At 34.6% G+C, this 21677-nt stretch overlaps 2 protein-coding genes across 2 annotated transcripts in view; one reads left to right on the top strand and one right to left on the bottom strand.

The window, feature by feature from the left end:
- Positions 1-710: 710 nt before the first annotated feature.
- On the bottom strand, positions 711-14827 carry NHLRC3 (NHL repeat containing 3). The gene is made up of 7 exons (XM_051987400.1): positions 14514-14827; positions 13309-13461; positions 12182-12329; positions 9102-9302; positions 5681-5772; positions 4283-4395; positions 711-3682 (listed from the first exon to the last, which is right to left on the bottom strand). The coding sequence occupies exons 1-7, from the start codon at positions 14595-14597 to the stop codon at positions 3454-3456; spliced, it is 1020 nt and encodes a 339-aa protein (XP_051843360.1). The 5' UTR covers positions 14598-14827; the 3' UTR covers positions 711-3453.
- A 1102-nt stretch (positions 14828-15929) lies between these two features.
- The window catches only part of PROSER1 (proline and serine rich 1), a 29707-nt gene continuing 23959 nt past the window's right edge, over positions 15930-21677 (top strand). Inside the window, exon 1 of the mRNA XM_051987399.1 lies at positions 15930-16067. Within this exon, the coding sequence (XP_051843359.1) occupies positions 16023-16067 (45 nt within the window). The 5' untranslated portion in view covers positions 15930-16022. The remainder of the gene's footprint in view (positions 16068-21677) is intronic.

Below are 21677 nucleotides of genomic sequence, written 5' to 3' on the forward strand. Positions count from 1 at the left end.
TGGCAGAACTGCTATAAATTTTGGGTTGGAGAAATGGAAAGTACATGATTATCTTAATAAACTGTTGCTGTTACACCAAACTTACAACAGCAAGTTGTACTAATACATCTAGCTTATGCCAAGATTTTAGCCTTTGGTCAACAGATTAAATTATTGAAGTTATATTTTTGTTTTAACCAAGAGATCTAATGGGAAAATAACTTACAATACAACTTTAAAGACAAAGTAAAATCAACTGTAACAATGATTTTTGTTATTAGATTGAGAAAAGCGGGGGGGGGGGATTTAAAAGAACTATGCTTTAATGGGGTCTTAAAATTTTAACTTTTAATATAGCTAAAATGCTTTTTAGCTTGAGAAGAACTCCACTGCCCTCTTCTGTTTTCAAAGAGAAAGTACATTAATCCATATTATTTTGGCAGTTCCGATCATTTATCTTTTGAAAAAAAATTAGGTAGTAATTTTCTCCATTTTGCTTGTTAACTATTAACATATAGCATAAAAAAATTTAAATAAAATAAAATAAAATCACACAAGTCTTTTTGTGTTATTATCTCTGATGTCCAAGTAGGCAAAAAAAAAAGTGCCTTTATTTTTAATGTTGATTATCTAAAATTCCTATCTGTTTTGCTTAGTTTCAGGAAGCCCTAATGTTTATATCTACTTAATCAATCTGTGAAGATAAAAGGTAAAATAATATTCTTACAAAATGCTGATAAATTAAAAATTTTATTAGCAAGTTATCTGTAGAAATCTGGTGTACAATAACAATATGAGAAGAATTACAAAAGGAGAAGTTAAACAATCTTTCTCCTTGCAATAAATTTCAAACCAATCCCTCCTAAATCAATCAACAAATTTATCTGTGTATACAGATTTCAAAATGAGATTAACTGGCATTATTTCATTTGATTGTCAATAATTCTTTGAGAAAAATACTAAAGATATTATTATCATCCCCATTTTACAGATAAGGATTCTGAGACCCAGAGAGAGGGGCTCTATTTTGCTGAAAACAACTTCACTTATAAATTATTAGATACCAGTGACATGGCTTTAAAATGTTATCTATTCACATACCGACAATATTTTGTTTGCATAGGTGCACATATATGTGCTTTGAAACTATTCAAAGTGCTTTTATATCTACATAGTCTCATTTGGCCCAAACAACATTATTCTAAAATGAGAAGGCAGATACCATTTGGTCCCTTTTAGCTTGATAGCTACAATCTTATGATTCATTTGACAGAGGAATAAAAGCTCTAAAGACGTATCTTGCTCAAAATCACAAAATCTAGTTAAAAAGATAGTCAGGATTAAATTTAGATCGCTAGATCAAAAATTTTTTCTACTTGGTATTGTGTTTATAAGGTTTTAAATCTGACAATGGTACTAAAGAAAAATATTACCCAAAAAAATCACCCATATTTATTTTCTCAAGTCATATGTCTACATTACAATAATGGAGCCAATTTATGGGTTATTAACAGTATTCTGGCCAAGACAATTTTCAAAGATAATCTAGGGATAATTCACACTTATATAGGATTTTAAGGTTTACAAAACACTTTATTCATAACAACCCTCTGAGGTAGGTAGTTAAAAAAAAAAAAAAAAACATTATTTCCATTTTCTTTTATGAGGAAATTGAGGCTCAATAAGAATAAGTGAATTGCTCATAGTCATACAACTACTATGAATGTGAGTCTGGATCTTTAGTCACATGGTTAGTATGTCACCACGGGTTCAGTTAGTCAGAGTCCACACTCAATCTTGGCCTTCTAATTTCAACATTCCCATTATCATACAAAGGTTTTATATATTTATATAAAGAGCATTTGCAAGATTATTGGGAAAGCTGAAATTTCAAATCATTAAGCAAAAATACAAGGTTAGTCTGGTAACTAGAAATTAAAAAGATATCACTTCCTATTTGTAGATGATATTGTTCCTAGGCAATCAAAGAAGCAATATTAAATTTAACTACCCCATTCGCATCCAGAATACCCTTCAGATGATTAGAAATAAAACCAACTCTCCTATAATTTATGCCAGATCATGATATGGAAGGAAAAATACCCCTGTGCACAAAGATAATTGTGGTGTCAGTGGTGTCTATTAAAGTTATAAGACAATTATAGAGCGCTCCTATATTAAGTGCTGAATAATAGCATTGAGATTCCAAATCATCGAGTCTATGACTTTGTGCAAATTATATTCCAAAGAAGATATTAAAATAAAGTATAAGAAAAGCTAACAAAATGCTTCCCCATCAATTATTAACTTATGATTTACTAGAGTTGCATGGATAATCACAAAATCATTTGTATTTGCCTTTTAAGTATACTATATTATTTCTGTGGAGAGATCTTATTAATCATATTTTACTTGGGCTAACATTGAAATGAACTAGGATTCTAAAAACCTAATAGAGGTCTCAGAGAATGGCTGGTTGGAATAGGTAATGACTTGCAGAAGAAAATATCCTGAGAGTAAGTAAATATTTGCTAACTTATTCAAGGTAGATAATCAATACTGCCAAATGATGTACAAAGTATATGATAACAGGAAAATAGGAATAGGTAAAAAATGTACCAATGTGTTGGAATAAACAAGTACTAGAAATTGGTTATCATTAAACTGGTAGATTGCATGAAAAAATGGTATAGAAATAAAAATATGTAAAGAAAAAAAAACCACCAACCTCAACACCTCAAATTTTTTGGCAAATATCGGCATATTAATTCTTCTAACCCTCCCTGAGGTAGACATGTATTAATTCTTGTATACCTTCTACATTCACTAAGGGAACTGGACTAAAAAGCAAAAAGCTCATAACCTTCTTAAAAAAAAAAATTTTTTTTTGTGGTAAAGTACATGGGGACTACTACTACATTAGAAAATTAAAAGGGCTGAGATACGTCATAGCCATAGAAGTAAAATTAGTTCAATGGCATGCTTTTGATGTCCTAAAATTCATGTCTTCTGCTTAACAATTTCATTTCCCATTCACTGTATAGATCATATCAGTTTGAAGCTCACAGCTTGTTTTTGAAATGGCATTTAAAAATATCCTTCAATTCTTATATCTCTCATTACTCCCCACCCCAAAAACAACCTTCTAGGAGAAAGCTATTTGGTCCAACACCAAAATGATGTACCATTTTTAATCCTAATTCATTGGAATCCCTTAAAATAGCCTTTTATTCAAAAAGAAAAAAGCAAAGACATGGTGGTACCAATAAATTATCTGGATTCAATGATTATTAATAAAAACAAAGCTTCTTGAAACAATTTTTTAAAAAGAACATACTAGAACAATAAAGTCTGACATGGATATTTAGTCATTAATAAAAAAAAAATCACAAGAGCTTTTCACTGAAATATCTGCAATGGCCATTCCCTGAGAAAAGCAAATTTATGAATATCTAAATGAAGGAAGATAGTTATTTATTTTAAAGGGACATATTTCTGAACTTGTTGTGCCCCAAGTTCTGCCACGTAGATTGCTCCAGTTCTCCTATCAACATCCACAAGATGAGGTGACACTTGATTGGCTAGCTGGACTGTGCTTATCACAATACAGTCTCCAATCATCCCTACAGGGGGTGCAGACAATAGAATGAGCCTACTGATATTCAACTGGGCAACAATGAGGTATTTCTCATCAGGAGTAAGCCTACAAAAAAAAAAAAAAAATACAAGAAACATATCATAAATGTATAAAATGTTCTAAATATGACAACCATTTTAACAAAACTGTAACTTCAGATGAGAAATTATTTAGGTACCTGTATCTCCCTAACAAGCACTCAGCTCAAGGCCAACTACATAACAGACTCTCTGTGAATATACATTAGTTAAATTACTATTTAAAGGAAGAGAATAAAAAGTTAATTCTGTAATACTCGATGGATAATAAAGTCTGAGAAAAAGAATTCTTTGCCAGTGAATAAAGCAGGAGGTGTCAGTTAGTGGTCCAAACACCTCACCCTACAGATCCCAGTGACCTTGCGGAAAACTGTTGAGGCATCTCTTCTCAGTGTTCACTGGCTGCACATTCAAGAGCCTGATGCTCCTCTTTGCTTTGGATTTGATATGCCATGCCATAATCACGACTATTCTTTTTTATCTCATCTTTCACAGTCTTCATTTTTTGTACTTTTTTACTTTGCTTACAAATTTTAACAATTAAACAAATTCTTAAGTGTATCGAGCTCTTCCAGAGAAAGGATGCAACAACTCTAACAGCTTTAATAATTTCTCTTTAAATTATTACCTGACAGAATAAGGACCATCTTCTTTGAAACAATCACTCCATGCTCCCAACCATTCTCCTGTATTTTTATCAAATACTTGAATTCTTTTGTTTCCTCTGTCAGCAACCCATACCTAGGAATTAATTAAATGATTATTAGAAAAGATCTAGAATGCAAATTTTTTTCAAACACATGGTTTTCTATACAACTGATCTACTATATAATGACATAAAACATTTGACATTTCACCCAAAAAAGAAAACAGTAGCATATTTTCTATTAAAAGGTTTAAAAAAAAAAAAAAGACAAATAGCCTTGCACTGAACTCATTTCAGATAACTCTATATGCTTGTCTACTCAATCATTTTTATTATAATTTGTTACAATCCATAAGTTGGTGTGGTCTGGTCTTTATAAAGTACAAGTAACAGGAACCCAGAAAAAAAGTTGTTTTAATTACAGCACTGTGAGAATATACTGTGATTGCTTCATCTGACTTAAGATATGAAAAGAAAACCCATATTTATTCAATGTCCATGGATATTTTAAGACTTATAACCTTTAAGAAGTAGGGGAGCAGGCTAACATATTAAATATAACAGGAATCCCTCCCCTCCCCACCCCCCTACACAAACCTGTGTTCCATTAAATAATCCAGTAGCCTCCATGGGGATTTATAGAAGAAAATAAAAAGGAATTTTTCAGAGAACAAGTAGCCATGTATGGGCTGGGACTATTCTGGTGATGAGAATATCCAGACAGTGGAGCTTACCTATCTACTATCAGAATGAATTTCTGATAACACCTCTGTCAATAGGTTCAGCTTGGCCAATCAAGTGAGCTTCCTGGAATTGGACAGGTGACCATCATCACCAATCTTGATTAGAAAAGAATTACAAAGCCATGGCATAGTACTGAAGAAAGAACACTGTGGCTTGGAGTTGAAATCTCTCAATCGCCTTTAATCATGTGGGATTCTAAATTAAGAACATGTTTTCTTTAAGTTCTAAAAATTGTAACAGCTTATAGGCACCTAAATTTTAATGACACTTTTAAGTTTGCCATGTGCTTTACATACATTTCATTTAATCCTCAAAACAATCTTGATTACAAGTGTAATCAGTTACATTTTGAATTAGAGGAAACCAAAGATCACAAAAGGAAATTTATTTGTGCATGGTGAGATAGCCAGTATTAGAGGAGTATTCAAGACTTCAAAACCAGTATTTTTTTCCACTACAAAAACAAATGAAACTTTGAAAGGTTTTTTCTTCCTACATTTTAAAGGACTTCACATATAAGGGGTAATAATGATTTTTTTAAAACAATGAATGAAGTTCCTACCTATCTCTTAAGTACTTATATAATTAATGTTTCAAATAAATATGTACTTGGATATAGATAAAAAATGTTTTTACCCGACCAGTTGAATCAACTGTTACACTATGTGGAATGTTGAATTGGGCTGGGCCTGTTCCATGCTCCCCACGAATCCACTGGATCTCAAAATCTAGATATAAGAAAACTTCATATTATATAGTCAAAATTACAGAACAATGAAAAAAATATCACTTCAAATAATCATGTCACAGAATGTCTCATGTAAAAGGTGTCCCAGATTATATAGTTGAGTCAAATATCTTGTATGAAAGACACATAGTTACATAGGTAAGAGTAAAAAAAAAAAAGAAAAAAATGTTAAAACTTCAAATTTGGAAGAACTATTATCCTTTCCCAAAACATCTGCTCTCCCACACCTACCAGAAAGCTAATTTAATTTTCCATCTTCCTTCTTATACTTCCTCTTTGAAGTCTTTCCTTATGACCAGCATAGGGAATAAAAGGCACAAACAAAAAAATCTCCCTTCCTCAAGAAGGGTATATTGGTGGCATAAAGGAGAAGGAAAGACAGAATTTTTCCTAGAAAATTCAGGTAATCTATTGAGAGAAATCAGGGAAAACTTCACAGATCAGGGAATAGTTGAGATAAGAAAGGAGTTCATTCCAAGAAAGAAGTATAATTTACATAGATGTATAATGATGGGAGTGGGTAAATTTGAGGAACAAATACTAGGTCAGTTTGGCTCAAGTGTAGAGTTCATGAAGTATGGCTATAAATGTAGGTGGGAGCCAGATAACCAAAGACCTTAAATGCCTAACTAATGTCTATACATCAATATCATCATTCTAGCCTTCCGTACTTCGAAGTTATATGTAATATTCACTTCTCTTTGAGCTCTCATATTCAATTTGTGTTTAACCTCATTTAGGAATTAAATGATCATCTCTTTTAAAGATCTCGATCTCTTTGTTTCTGCCCTATGTTTCAATCCTATATTACCAACTCATTGCTGGACATTTCTAACTGGATATCTTGTGGGGAACTAACTCAAAAACTATCCTCTCAAACAAGCCCCATTTCTAATTTCTACCAGTCACTCAGGCAACTTTAAAATGAATCATATTTACTTTCTCTCATCTCAACATCTAATCAGCTGACAATTTTTATCAATTCCCTGCCTTACAACATCTCCTGCACCCTTCTTTTCTCCACTTAACGCTATTTCAGATTCTTATCCCCTTACATTTGAATGGCCATAGCTTAACTGCTGTTGGCCTCTATCCTATCTCCTCTCAAACCAATCATACAACCCAATGGCAAAGTGACAGTCTTGTCAAAAGGAGGAGGATGTTCCTCCCTCATTCAAAATGTTCCAGGGCTCTCCACTGTATTCAAGATAAAATATAAATTCCTGGGCATAGCAACTCAAGTCTTTTTTTCTGACTCTCTAATCCACCTTTCCAGGTTGATTTGCACATTCTTCACCTTCAAAAAACTGGCGAGTTTCCATACAATACTCTGCCTTTGTGAGGACCACCAACTTCCTTACCTGGCATGAACTCTCTTTCCACCTCTATGTCTTAGAATCCCTAATTCCCTTCAAAGCAGAACTCCTAGGGCATCTCTTACATGATGCAGTTGCTAAGTCCTTTAGTATCCCCCCAATTAGCTTGTACATAGCACATATTTACATACACGTTCCTGCACATTCTGTTTCTGCTTCTCATTTTCCCATCCATAACAGAACTCGAATTTCTTGAGGGCAGAGAGTGTTTCATTTTTGCCATTCCCTATATAATAAATATTTCTTAATATTCATTTGCTATTCCCACTCCAAGCTAGTTCATGCTTTTATGACTTCATGGCCTGATTATTACCACAGTCTTCTTGTTGGTATCTGAATGAAATCTCCCTTCCTCCCTTACCTGGCTCTATCTTCCTAAAACACTTCTCTCATGTCAAATTTTTTTTCCATAAAAAAATTTCATTAATTCTACAAGACACCAATAATAAAGAGCATATGCTTTACCCTTTACTACTTCAGGACCTTTGTTCAGTGTCCTCTCCTCTCCTATAGTCCAAATGTTCTCCCTTTTACCAACCACCTATCCAAAGCCTTCTCATTTTTTCAAGAATCAGTTCCAGTCGCACTTTCTTTAAGAAGGCTCCCTCACTGAGTCTACCTCCATTGAATTTAATCTTTTCCTCCATTAATCTCATATATAGAATAATTCCAAAGTCTTAGAGCACTAAGTGTAAGCATTAAGATTTTGGAATGCCCTGTGTTATTTAAGCCAGTACCACAGTTTAGCACTTAAAATAGTTCTCTAATTGTTTAGGTATTAGCCATACCTTCTCTTCTGGATTGTAATTGTTTATTCCAATGATAATAAACACAACTTTAGGCCTCTTTATCCTTAAATCTTTTTTTCTTATAGTCATCCAATTACTTTTGAGCTCCTGAACTCACTCTGACTCTTTATTTTATTTGATCTATTCTTCTGAGCTCTGAGGAATGACTCATTAACAAAATCATACCAGATGCCAGCCATTTTTTCATACAACACATGTATAGTAGCAAACATATCACATTAAATAAAAGCCTCTAGAAGAGTGGTCTTTCAACATTTTTTTTTAAGCATACTTTATTGATCTAGGTTTTTTGATCATGTATCCCAATACATGAATAATTATTTACAAATTTTACTTATATATTCTTAATTTTTATGATGTAAAGATGAAATATCCATCTCTAAAATCAATAGGGAGCCATTGAAATTTATAATGGAAACATATTCAAGAATATTAGTCTGGGGGCTGGATATGGATATAGTATAAGGAAGAGGAGTTGAGGGCCCAAAAAAAGACCTTAACTTTGAGTGGAGAGAAGGGGTATGTATTTGAGAAGTTGAGATGATTGCCTGTGAAGAGTGAAGGAGAGCATGGAGTAGAAAATGACTCATAAGTTGCAACTTGGATAAATGGATAGAAATAAAAAAGTTCCAAAAAGGGGTAGATTTTTTGAGGGAAATAATGTAACAAGATCTGTAATGTGGATCACAGCCCATCCATCTCTAATTATCCTATACAACATATTGTATCATTAACTGTGAAATTGGTTAAGATATCTAGGACTCAACGGCCTTCTGAGGACACTGTCATGGACACAAGGAGATGGGGGGAGAAGGAGGAAGAACATGGCTAAGCCCAGGGAAGTCAATTCTACTTGTGCAATTGTTGGTATAGTGGTCCCAAATGGGTTATGTGATATGTTAGAGTTTGGAAAGTTATATAATCATTGCAGACTAGTACATCTGGGGGATAAAGGGTAGCAAAGGAGTGTTAGAGAGAAGTCAAAGTTAGTGTAATCTGTGATCCATCTTCCCATAAACTAATTGGTCACCCTTTGGTTCATACCATGGTTTCCTGTATTTATATGGTACTAATTTTAAGACCATTCTTGAAGATGACTCTAGCATTAAAATAAGCTTATATACCTTGGCTCAATTTAAGCAGTCTGTTATTAAGTCCTCCATCTCCATCCACAAGGTACATTTCTCCATTATCTTCCACATATATTTCTGCTGGGTTATCGAACTGAATTGGGTTTATACCAGTTCCTTTTTTGCCTGGGGTACCCAAAACTTGAATGAGGTCACCAAAGGAGCTGTATTTTTTCACTGTATGTCCATAGGATCCTGAATTTAAAATAAATTTTCACAAATAAAGCTCTTAAGACAAATGTTCAAATAGATTGTGCTTTAAATTAAAAAAATAGAAAAATCAGAAAAGACTGAGAAAAGATAGATTATGAGGTACTATATTCTATTATGTACTATAAATCATTATTACATTAAAATCTCATTTGTTTTTGGTTTAGATCTATTTTAAATATATATATATATATATATTTATATTGAGCCTTCTAGACCGACTTGAATATTGATTATTTTAGAAGAGGATTTTTCTGTAAATAATGTTTCTAAATCCAAATAAATGTAATCTTTTTGACCTATTCTGATACCACACAAGTATCTATAATTAAGGGATTTAAGTACTGAAGTATAACTTTGAAAAGACTATTAGTCTATAACTTCAACTTCTCTATTATAATAATCAAGTTTTATTAAGCCCCTGGAGGCTTTAATTTCTATAATACAAATCTATTATTTTTATTCTGGTGCCTATAATTCAATACTTTTTAAAGCAAGAATAAATGTCCTAAGATTACCAGTGTCTTAATGTTGTTGGGGTTTTTTTTTTTTATCTTAGTTATTTTCACATAAGATTTTCTTGCAAGCAAAAGCATAAAACATAGTTCTTTTGGGGAATTATCATTAGAAAAACAAGCTGAAATCAATATGGAAGACTGTCACAAAAGTAAATTGCATAATATGAATTTGAAGTAATCTGAATAAATTTCTGGTTGTCTTTTTAAAAAATAACTAAAAATTAAGTACAGTAGAATAGAAAATGTATGGTCCTCAATTAAGTCCAAATTCTGCTTTGGGCATTAAAAAGGTATGTGGCTTTGGGTAGGTCATTTATCTTACTGTGATTTCAGTTTTTTAGTCTGTAAAATGAGGAAATTATATACCAAATGGCCTCTAAAGTCTATCCTTTCTAGCTCCAAATCCTATTGTTTAGAGTCTTGATTAGTTAGTAAGAATAATTCTAGAAGCTGAACCACAAGATATTTGAAAAGGTGAGGAAGCATCATTTGATTAAAAAGAAATGCAAAAAGTGAAAGAATTTCATTTAAAAAGATAAAAATAATGTTGATTAGTAGCCAATTTTCTGACTGATTTTCTTTCAGGTTAAGGCAACTAGGAAAAATTTTGACTCATCTGTGGTCAGGGAAAAAAACAGACAAAGAGGAAGAAAGATAATTTGCTTTGTTTGCATATATGTGTTTTAATGGAATATTATAAAACAGAATCACAGTATGATTGTACTGAACGTACAAGTCCTTAATCAATGAGAGCTTGAACAAGAGTACAAGCCAAACCTCCTTAAAATTAATTTAGAAATAGTATAGATTTTACACTCGTCCTAGGATGTTGTAATAGCAAACTTAATACTTAATAGAAACAAATTTATAGAATCTCTAATGATATCACAGACATTATAGAAATTTTTATACCAATTATTATAGCATGTCTCCTTTTCTGAGTAAAAGTATCTACTTGTTAATAAAAATTTAATTTTGTCAGTGATGGTCTTACTGTTATACCCTGAATAAAATTATTATAATGTCTTCCCCCCTTTTCCTTGCCATTAGGACTGGGAGAATTGAGTCAGAAAAGAAGTCTTGAAATACCATTGAGTCATAAGACTCTAAGTACATTATCTCAATCCTTGTTGGGATAATTCCTCTTCCTTTTAAGTATTGTCTTTAACTTCAATTTCTCCTGCTCTTGACCTTATCTTGACCTTTATCCTGTCAAGACTAAGTTATGATCCTTTCTTGGAATTATGGCTTGTCTGCTCATCCAGTGTTCTCCCCTCTCCCCCATTTTCTACCTTTGTTATATATTCAGGTTATTCTGTTTGAAACCCTTATTAGTTATAAAAGTTCCCTGCTTCAGTCCCTCAGGATCGAATGAATTTTGAACATGAGTTCCATTTGACCAGCTAGCCTAAACTCTCCACAATTAAAAGATTAAAAACTAATCTTTGTCTTGACTCAATTTCTCTGGCATTACATTAGTACAAACTGAAATGAAGAAATAGCTACTTAGGGTCAATTGTGGAAGAAAGAAAGCCATATTCCATTTGTGTTTTCTGTTCTTAACAGAGAGATTTTGCATTTTTGTAGTGTATGTGTATATATGTACACCTATAAACAGATAGACAGACAGATATGTCTGTATCTATCTATACATGTTTTTCACAACACAGAAAAATTGTGATTTAAAAAATCCATGCACACATTTAGTAATCAGAATTTTCTTTTGAAACAATGACAGTCTAGCAAAAGAATGATGTGGTAAGCTTAAAAAAAAAAATGCTGACGCAAACAGGGAATACAAAGAATATATTTTCCTCTCGAGTTGTTTTGGAGAATCTTTCATCATATTACTAGCAAGTTTGGGAATTAGACTAGCAATTTATCAATTTGGAGATGTTATGGTATATTCACAACTGATTCACTAGCTCTTCTTGGTGGTAAATAATGGGAACAAGTTCAAAATTCAAATACCCTACAAAATGAAAATCAAAACCTTCTACCATAAATAATTCCCATGGTGCTGATCAAAATGGAGCTAGGTCCAGTATATTTGGGCTACTCAAATCATCAAAGCTAATCACTGATCCAGCCTAGTTCAATAATTCTCAGTGCTGGGTAATCACGCTGGCTTCAGTATGGTTAGAATCAACAATGAGCTTACAGAAGTTGCCACTGCCTGTACTTGGACTGCATTTTTAAGAGGGAAAGAAACTTCTGAGTTTCTTAGAATTGAGAAATTGGCCATTTGAGGATATCAGCTTTCAAAAAATGAAGCAAAACAGAAAAAGTTATGGGAGAAGATATTAAGTTCTTCCATAATAGTTTATTAGATGTTACTACACATACCACTTCCTATATCCGTGATCCAGACTGATTGTTCATATAGGGTACTGGTTGCAAAGATACCATGAGGTGTGTCAACAGTATCATTCCAAGCTCGTAGGAAATATCCATCCTCTGTGAACACTAATACCTTTGGTATGTTATCCCCTCTCTAAAGATATACAAAAATAGCTGCTTAGACAAAACCAGATGTAATTGTGGTGGAATAAAATATATTAGGTTAACTGTAAATCTACAGAAAATTTAAAGAGAACACTACCCCCAAACCTAACAAAATTAATAACCTGTAAACTCACACTCAAAATAAAATCATTGGCACTTTCAGAATAGCTTGATACTAGGTAATTATATCAATATAACATTTAAACTCCAATAGGATCTTTAAGAAACATTACAAACATATCATGGTTAAGAACTCTGAAGAGAAGATAAGATATTGTAGATAGAGGGACAGGTTAAGTCTTAAAAGGCAGAAAGCCTTGTATTCCTGTCCTGCCACTGATACATACTAGCTATATAACCAAAAGAATATTACTTAATATTTTAATCCCCCCAGACAATCCTTTCCAGCTTCATCAAATCTTACTCTCTACCACATCTTCTTTGATCCAGGGATGCTGGTCTTATTATTCCAATCAACCAGATGTGTATGGTATCTACTATATGTAGAACACTGTTGCAAAAACATGCTCTCACGTCTGTTCTCTAGCTGTCTCCCATGCCTAGAATACTCTCCCTTATTTCCACTTCCTGGCTTCCCTCATGTCCCAACTAAAATCCCATTTACTATAAGAACTTTCCCAACCCACCTTAATTCTAGTATCTTCCCCATTAGTTATTTTCTATTTATTCTGTAAGCAATTTATTTATGCATACCGTTTGCTTATAGTCTCTCCCATTTAAATGAGTGCTCAAGGGCAAGATTTCTTTTTAGCCTCTTTTTATATGCCTAGCCCTTAAGTAAGTGCATGGAACATCGTAAGCACTTAAATATTTATAGACTGAGAAAAACAACAATTAAAAAAAAAAAAATCTCCAAAAAACTGCTGACAGTACCAAAAAAAAAAAAAAAAAAAAGAGGAACCATCATATTCCCTATGGGGGAAAATCGTTGTGCTACATATACTTACTTGTGCTACATATACTAATCCTTTAAGGGAGTCTACTGCAACACAAAATGTTGTGCCAGTGAAGTACTCTGGATGTTTAGGCCAGCCTACATCCAAAAGGTAAAGAGGTTTTTCTGTTCTCCAGGAAACAAAGAAAGCAAAGGTTCCTAAGCCCTTAAGCAAGAACAAGAGGAAGAGAATTAATTCCATTCAAAAATAAAACAAGTCATGTTAAAAATCACCTCACATTTTGTAAATCTACAGAAAATTTAAAGAGAACACTACTCCCAAACCTAACAAAATTAATAACCTGTAAATTCACACCCCAAATAAAATCTTACTGTTTCATTTTTCTCCACAGGCATTCATATAGGATTAATTAAGTATACAAAACCAATTATTTCATTAGGTTTGAGGAGCAGTTCTTAACCTGTGGACTGCACAACCAGAGAACCTTAAATAGATTTAGAGGCTCTGTAAATTTGGATTGGGGAAAAAAAAAGTTATTTTTACTTTCACTAGGGTAGCTGAAATTTACCATATGCTTCAATTATTGATATATGTAATAAACCCCAGTAGCACTAGAAGTTATACTGGCAGCTTTTTGTGTCTGCCACTTCAGAGCCGTCTAACACTTTGTGACCCTTTTTGGGTTTCTTGGCAAAGATACTATAGTGCTTTGCCATTCCTTTCCTGGCTGAGCTTTATAAATAAGGGAACTGAGACAAACAGGGTTAAGTGACTTGCCCAGGTTACGTTTCTGGGGCCACATATGAATCCACGGTGCCACCCAGAAATATTTTCTCATCCTCTCAGTTATTATGCTTAAGTAGAAATAGTTTATACTCATTGCTTCCAAATTTTCTCTTAACATGTTGATAACTATTTGAAATTCTGTGTATTTTTGTTCTATGCGTTTAAAAAAATCATCGTGGGAAGTCGAGCGAAGTTTACGACGTAAATAAGATCATACATTCCCGAATAAAAGAACATTAATCTACAACTTGGGGAGTATACAATTGCTTATATTACTTCGCTCAGGAGCACAAAGACCCTTACTGGCCGCAGGTGTATAACGGAGCCAAAGACACTCCTTGTTCACTGAAGCGATGTATTTGGAGGTAAGGATGCTGCGGAGCTCGGGAGAGCCTAATCCTTGAAGATTCCTATTAGGTGCCAGACATACGTGCCCCAGTGTGAATCCTCTCTCTCTCCCTCGGACTCACCGGCGACCTGCAGAACCGGAAATGGAAAACTAAAAAGGCCATGAAAAAGGTAGTTGCCCCAATGCAGATCCAGAATCGGGCCATGAGAGCAGCTCTGTCGGGACAAGAACAGGAACAGGAACGCGGGTTAGAGCGAAGAGAGGTCGCAAAGGAGGCCGATTGGGTGGCGAGTGTTCGAAGAGACTTCTGCAGGTCAGTGAAAGAGGGTCTGCGAAATCTGGGAGAAATTGGATGGGCACCAACAGAGACCAAGAACACAGAAAATCCAACCAACTCCCTCAACCGTTGATCCCAATTGTGTTCTTGACAAGCAAGTCACGAGACCCGGCAGGTGGTGGGTCAGGTGACTATCTGGCTCCGCCCCTCCTGGCAGTTCCAAGCCCGGGCTTCCCTGGGTCCTATCTGCGAGTGCCCTGACTCGTGCCCTCGCTACACTCTTTCTCTTCACTCAGTTTCGAGTAGAAAGTCACGCAGATCACTCGCAAATGTGGACGATACATTCTAGGCAACTTCTAGAATTCATGTAGGTTGACTCTAGGGAAAATTAAAATCCCGCTCCTATTCTTTGTGAATTCTGGCATTCTCGGAGACTGCCTATCCCTGTTTAGGGCCCCACGGGGAAGGATGTGGGGGGTGGGGGGGACTGTGTTTTGTTTCTCGCGTGTTGGAGGCGCGGAGAGTTGAGTTTCTCTGTAGCGACGCACGGCTTTGAAGGTCCCTCCTTCCCCAACCCCCCTCCAGTGGTGGCACTCTCAGGTGGGGCTTCGGTAGCCGATCCCTTGGCAGGCTCGCACGATTTCGCTCCTCGTTACTCGCGATCCCCCCTGTCCCAGAAGGTTTCCCCCTCCATCCGGCTCTTCGGGCGCTCTACAGCCTTGCCCGCTCCCGGAAGCCGCGGGTGCTGGTAACAAAGAGAGCCCCTGTGCTGCCGCCGCCGCGGCCCGGAGTGTGTAGAACAGAGAGCGCCCACCGTGAGGGAACGTGAGCGAGCGAGCTAGCGCTGTGGGTGCGCGGCCGGCCATGGGGGCGGGCTGGCGGTGACGGGCGCACGGACCGGTGGCGGCGGAGGCGGGGACAGGTGCAGGGCGCCTCGCCTCCCTCCTCCCCGGCTGCAGCCCTGGCGCAGGTGCTGCCGCTCCGCTTTGCCCTCCCCCCTCCTGGCTTTCCTTCCTTTTTCTCCCGGGCCCCAAACACCCCTCTCTTCCGTAGCAGTCCCGTTCTCTGGTTGTAACTCACTGGGGAATAAATAAGACCTTCAGCGTCGTGTTCACTTTGTGTCTGCACGTAACTGCAGCCGGAGAAAACTTTGCAGGGCATTGTTTTGTCGTCCTTCTCTCAAGTTTATATTTTTTAGCCGGCTTTTTTTTTTTTTTTCTTGTTTGTTTTTTAATTTCTTTTACCTTCTGGGTCATTTACTCATACCTCCACTGTAGCTACTTAACAAAGCGGAGTAGCGCGAGTACGAATGCTTTGTTGAAAAACTAACTACGTCTTAAGACCGCAGTCAAGATGGATAAAAAGTCCTTTGAAACGGTGCTGGATGAAATTAGAAAGGTAAAAATGTTCTTTCTTGGTGACTTGAAGTAGTACATAGAAGGCCATATCATTCTAACTGATTGTCCTTTGAAGCAATGATCTAAGTGGAGATAGGATGCTCTAGTACTGGACCAAGAAAGTGGGGATAGGAGTTGTAGGGTTCTTTTGATCTGTTTAGGTTCTTTAAAAAAAAAGAAAAGAAAATGTGTATATAAAGTACGTACATGTGTATATGTATACACATATATAATGTGTATGGTTATATGTCTGTACACATAAGTACATGTATCAATATCCATATCTATACATTATACGTTAACTGATAATTTTCGGGTTTTACATTACAAGAATTTTTCCCAGTAGCCTCCCCCCTTTCTGAGAACCATCCTATTGTACGAATATTTTTAAAGGAAAAAGAAAAAGAATCGGCAAAATATAGTCTGACTTGTTTCATTTCCAATGAGGCTCCCAGACTTTGGAGAAACAATGTCTCCAAAACTAATAGTTGCCTAATACCTGGAAAGTTTTAAAATGTGACTATCTAACAATGTATGATGCTCTAAGTTCTCATGCAACAAAACTATTTAACACTTTGTCATCCAGGCTGTTTTCTTCCCACTTCTAACATTAAGCCAAGTTGTTTATTGAACCAGAATAATAAAGCAAACAAAGTGTTTCTTGTTTTGATGGGAAAAATAACTATCTTAGGTTAACTTATTGGAAAAATGCTTATTTCAAGTGTATTAACTTTTGTTTACTTAAACATTGGAATATTGGTTATAAATTTCAGAAATTTACTTGTATCTAAGTCATTTTTATCCCACAGATTTGTCACAAAACAAGGAATGAAGATTTTTTTTTTGTACAGCAAAACATTAAAGATATAATTTAGCAACATAATAGGTAAATTAATTGAAATTGTTACAAAAAAGAACTTTGATATTTTTTCCTAATTGGTACAAAGATAAATTTGGCATGAGATTTTCTTCCTAAAATTATGCTTAACTTTAGTGAGATGTTATTATCATCCTCATTTTACAGACAAGGAAATTAAGGCTTAGAGGATTCAAGTGACCTGCCTGAGATCATCACCCAATTAAGTGCTAGAGGGAAAATTTGAATTCAGGATTTCCAGACTCTAAAGGTCCAGCTAGCTGCCTCCTTAGAGTAGTTTACAAGACATTTGTAGCTGAACGATTAAAGTTTACTTGACTCGAATTTGACTAGTAAGATTGTTTTGGTTTTAAATTCTTTGACCCCTAAAAAGTGCTAACCGTAATGTAACTGATAATTTGATTTGTCTAATGTTTTCATAATTTCATGTTTTCATGATTATTTTACAAATCAAAATTCTTGTTTGAATTCAATTAAAATAAGTTTGCTGTAAAAAGTATTATTAATTTCAGTTCCACCTAATGTGGAATCCATGATAATTTTGATGATGATTAGACTTAAAGATTGCATCTTTAAGTCCTTGGAAAAAAATTTGCAATGCAAATAAGTTGGCTAAATAAATGCTTAGTTAGAACTTGCTGTCTTCAGAGGTTCTTTGGAAGTTCTCCTTTATGAACAATTGATATGCTAATTATCAATCAGTTTTACTCCTTGAAGCATGGATACTGAAGTTTGTTTGGACTACCTTTAAATATTTGAAAGTTCCAATTTTTTTTTTTCCAAGAAAATATTTATTTTTAAGTGTTCTATTCTTAACACATTTAGGCTGCCTGAAGTTTTTTTTTTTTTGTTTTTTTTTTTTGGGGGGGGGGCGTTAGAAAATTCTAGTTGGTACAAAGTCCCCTAAAGATTTTAACTTGATTGGAGAGAATTTACTTTAGAAAAATGTATAGTTTAAGTAATACAGGGATTAAAATATTAAAGGTCTATAATGGATGGATTTGCTATCTTGAGACTAAGTGATTTTCCCATGGTCACATAAATCTGTTGGTTTAGTCATCTGTAAAGTAGGAATAATTTTTCAAGATAGATGTGAGAAGTTTTTAGCAAATCTTAAAGCACTTTGCACATGTTACAAATAATTTGTGTAAGGTTTTGTTTCTTACCTTCCCTTATTCTTCTGCCTAGAGATCCTAACTTGCTTTTGGGAACATTTTGAGTTTTTTTTTTTAAGAGATAATCTATGAGTTTTGAAAGTAAAAATATTCAACAAATCCAGTGCAAGAACATTTATTATATATTTAACCATTTCCAAGACTAGTGTAGGTGCTGAGACCTAAAAAAAGAAAATGGTAGGCCCTGTCCTCAGGGTGCTTAATACGTTAGAGGGGATAGGACGTGTGGAAGAAGTAGTGAAAAATTGAAGTTATCAGCTTGAATCATTTGGCAAATGAAAGTAGCTAATAGGGACCTTAGTGTGGACTTGGAAAATCTACATTCAAATCCCATTTCTTAAGCTTACTGTGTGAAGTTGGAAAGGCCACTTTAGCATGATGGAGTTTGGTTTGTAAATGACGAATTTGGCCTGAATGAACTGCCGACTCTAGAACTGTGGGAACCTGAGCCAATCAATACTAAAAGGTATATAGCCAGGGAGATAAAAAAGAAAAAAAAATTAAGACAAACTTTTCATGTTCTTTGTTGCTAGGACCTAGAAGTCAAGACTAGTGCTCATTGTTAGGGCTCAACTTTATCAACATCATTATGGCTTTCATAGACTTTTTGTAATATAGCCTTCCATTACTGAATAGTAAAACAAATCTGAGTTTTTCCATTGAAGCTCTGAATTTGAATCCTGATTCAGATACCTAGGCTCAGTGAATATAGACACTTTAAGTACATTTGAGCATCAGTTTCTTCATCTGCAAAACTGGGGTTTTAATACTTCTTAGGGTTGTCTAGGATAAAAACAAGATAATGGATGTAAAATACTTTTCAAAGCCTTTAAAGGGTTTTCAAACTATCAATAACAGTTGCTATTTTGATATGACATTGGTGCATGAGAAAATTCTGAGTTTGAAACAGAAGTTTACAAAAGAACTTCAGAAATATTTGGAATATGGAAACTTCATGTAAGAAGTAAATTTAGGGCGACTTCTGTGTTTTAGTCATTTTTCAGTCCTGTTGGACTGTCATGACCCCATTTGGGATTTTTTGGCAGAGATATTGAATTGGTTTGACATATTCTTCTCTGATTCATTTTCCAGATATGGAAAATGAGGCAAATTGGGTTAAATGAGTTGCCTAGGGTCATTCACTTAATAAGTGTTTGAAACCAGTTTTGAACTCAGGAATAGTATCTTTCTGACTTTAGGTCCAGTGCTCTATCCACTGTACTACCTAGCTGCCCTGTTGAGGGCCTACATAAATACAAAATGATGTAGACACCCATGCTGTAAACTTAGAAGTAGGTAAAATCAAGTGACGCCCAGAACCTAGAGTATATATTAATTCCAAATGCCTTTTCCCTGTTAGTCATTATTGAAATGTTTCTTTCTAGACTAGACAAGCTAGTGAATATATATTATGTTTTTAGCTTTACCATGAAATCAAATGAGTAGCTTCTCTTTGGAAAAATTACTTAAAGAAGAGATGGAGATTCTTGGCCCCTAATAGTGAATGTAAACATTGTTCTGACTTCTTGTCCAACCTTACTACTAATGTACCTTGAATTCTTCTATGGGCAGAGACACCCCCTCTCCCCCACCAATACTCCACCTTAACATTCCTATATACATGTTTTATAGTTAAAGTACTTAAACTATAAAGTATATTAAAGAAATATGAACTTATATGAAAAATCCTGTTTGCAAAACTGTACCCCTTGCCAGTAGAGCATTAAATTTTTAGTTGTTTCCCCAGTATAGGTTATTCTTCTCCTATACAGAATCTGAATAGAATAGTTAATATGAGAAATCAGAAAATTTAGTTCTTGAAGGTAGTAGAAAGAAACTGGACTAGAAGTTTGTAGACTTGGATTTTAGTCATGGCTTGGACAGCAACAAGATATGTCACTTCACTCTTCTGGTACTTTTCTCATCTCTAAAATGAAGCTTTGGACAAAAATAGACTTCAAAGGCTAGGTTTGGAAAGGAAACTTCCTGGGTCTTCTGAGAAGCTATTGTTCTTCTGCATATCAAGCGAAAGATTAGGAATGAGTACTGCAGTTCCTTTTGGAAAGTTACATTTCATAGTCAAAGTAGCTGTAGATCTGAGATCTGAGTATTTACTCCAAGGCCATTATTTTGTAGCTAAGGAAATTAAAGTCTAAAGAAGTTAAGGATTCCACAATTAATAATTGACAAAGCTGGGACTGGAAACCAGTTAGAAGAGAAAATAATACAAATATCTCAAGTTCTCTCATACTTTCTCTGTTAACACAGCCATCTCCATGAAAAACTTGGGGGAAAACAATTTTCTGACCACATATGACTGTGGACTAATTCTACCTTAGCATTGCTCAGAATTTCACAACCTTCAAGGGGTGAGGGAAAAGGTAAGGGATAGGGGGAAAATTGAGAAAAGTTTTAATGAAAATAATAAACATTAAGCGAATTAAGTGTTCTAGCTGAGTGCTAGCAGAATTATATGTATTTTTTTACCTCCAATTTACTCTTTTTTTTCCTCATTGCCCTTTTCTCATTTTTTAAAACTTTTTTCTCATTGCCCTTCTCTCTACCATCTCTCTTCTCTTGTCTGCTTACACTCTACTCATCCTTCACTCCTATCTTCACCAGCCATATTATCCTCTAAATTTGCCCATTAAATTCCTATAGTAGTTAATTCTGTTCAAGTCTCTTTGGTAAGGAAACCTGTACAGTTTTACAGATCTTTTATTTTGAACTGTTTAAATCTTATGCTAATAAACTTGAAGATAATAATTTGTCCTATATTCATATTTCACAGGAGGTTTGGTGAAACAGACATAACATTCTCTAAATAAATGTTTGTGAAATTGAAATGAGCGACTTTAGGAGATAAGAGTTCCCTGTCTTTGTTGGAGTGGAATCTGTATGATCATTGTTCTAAATGTTTGACCAAGTGATCTTTGATCAATTAGAGCTTATTTAGACCAAAGGCATGAAAACTAAAAAAGCTATGATCTCTTTTGTGTTTAAAATGTTTATCATTTTTGTATCTCACAATATTGGAACATAAACAATATAAAATACACAAATTCTTCATGTATGTTAGAAGCAAAGTAATCATAGTTCTTATTTGGCTGATTTAATTTTTATTTCCTTTGGCCATTGTTTTTATTTAATGAATCAGGGCTGGGTTCAGCCAATATTTTTGCTATAAGTGACAGTGATGTCACTACATATTCTTACCCAGAACATCTTAACTGGTTCTTACATATTGCTGATTCAGGTTTCTACAGTTGTTCATAGCATATAGCTTGTCATTTTATTTCCTTTACCTCCTCTTTTTCTATAGATCTCTATATAGGAAACCACCTTAAAAAATTATTATAATTTACCCCTTAAAATTTATTCAGAAAAATTTATCCTAAAAAAAATGGCTTTCTTAATTTTACTACCTGATATTTAAAGTTTTTCTTTTGACCCTTCATCATGTTTTAAATTGTTGGCCACTGACCAGGTAGAGACTTTTTTAAAAATCTAGTTTTACAGGTAATGAAAATCTAGTTTTATAGGTAAAAAAATTAAGGTG

Source organism: Antechinus flavipes, chromosome 3 (genome assembly GCF_016432865.1).
Source record: "Antechinus flavipes isolate AdamAnt ecotype Samford, QLD, Australia chromosome 3, AdamAnt_v2, whole genome shotgun sequence".
NCBI classification, from domain to species: domain Eukaryota; kingdom Metazoa; phylum Chordata; class Mammalia; order Dasyuromorphia; family Dasyuridae; genus Antechinus; species Antechinus flavipes.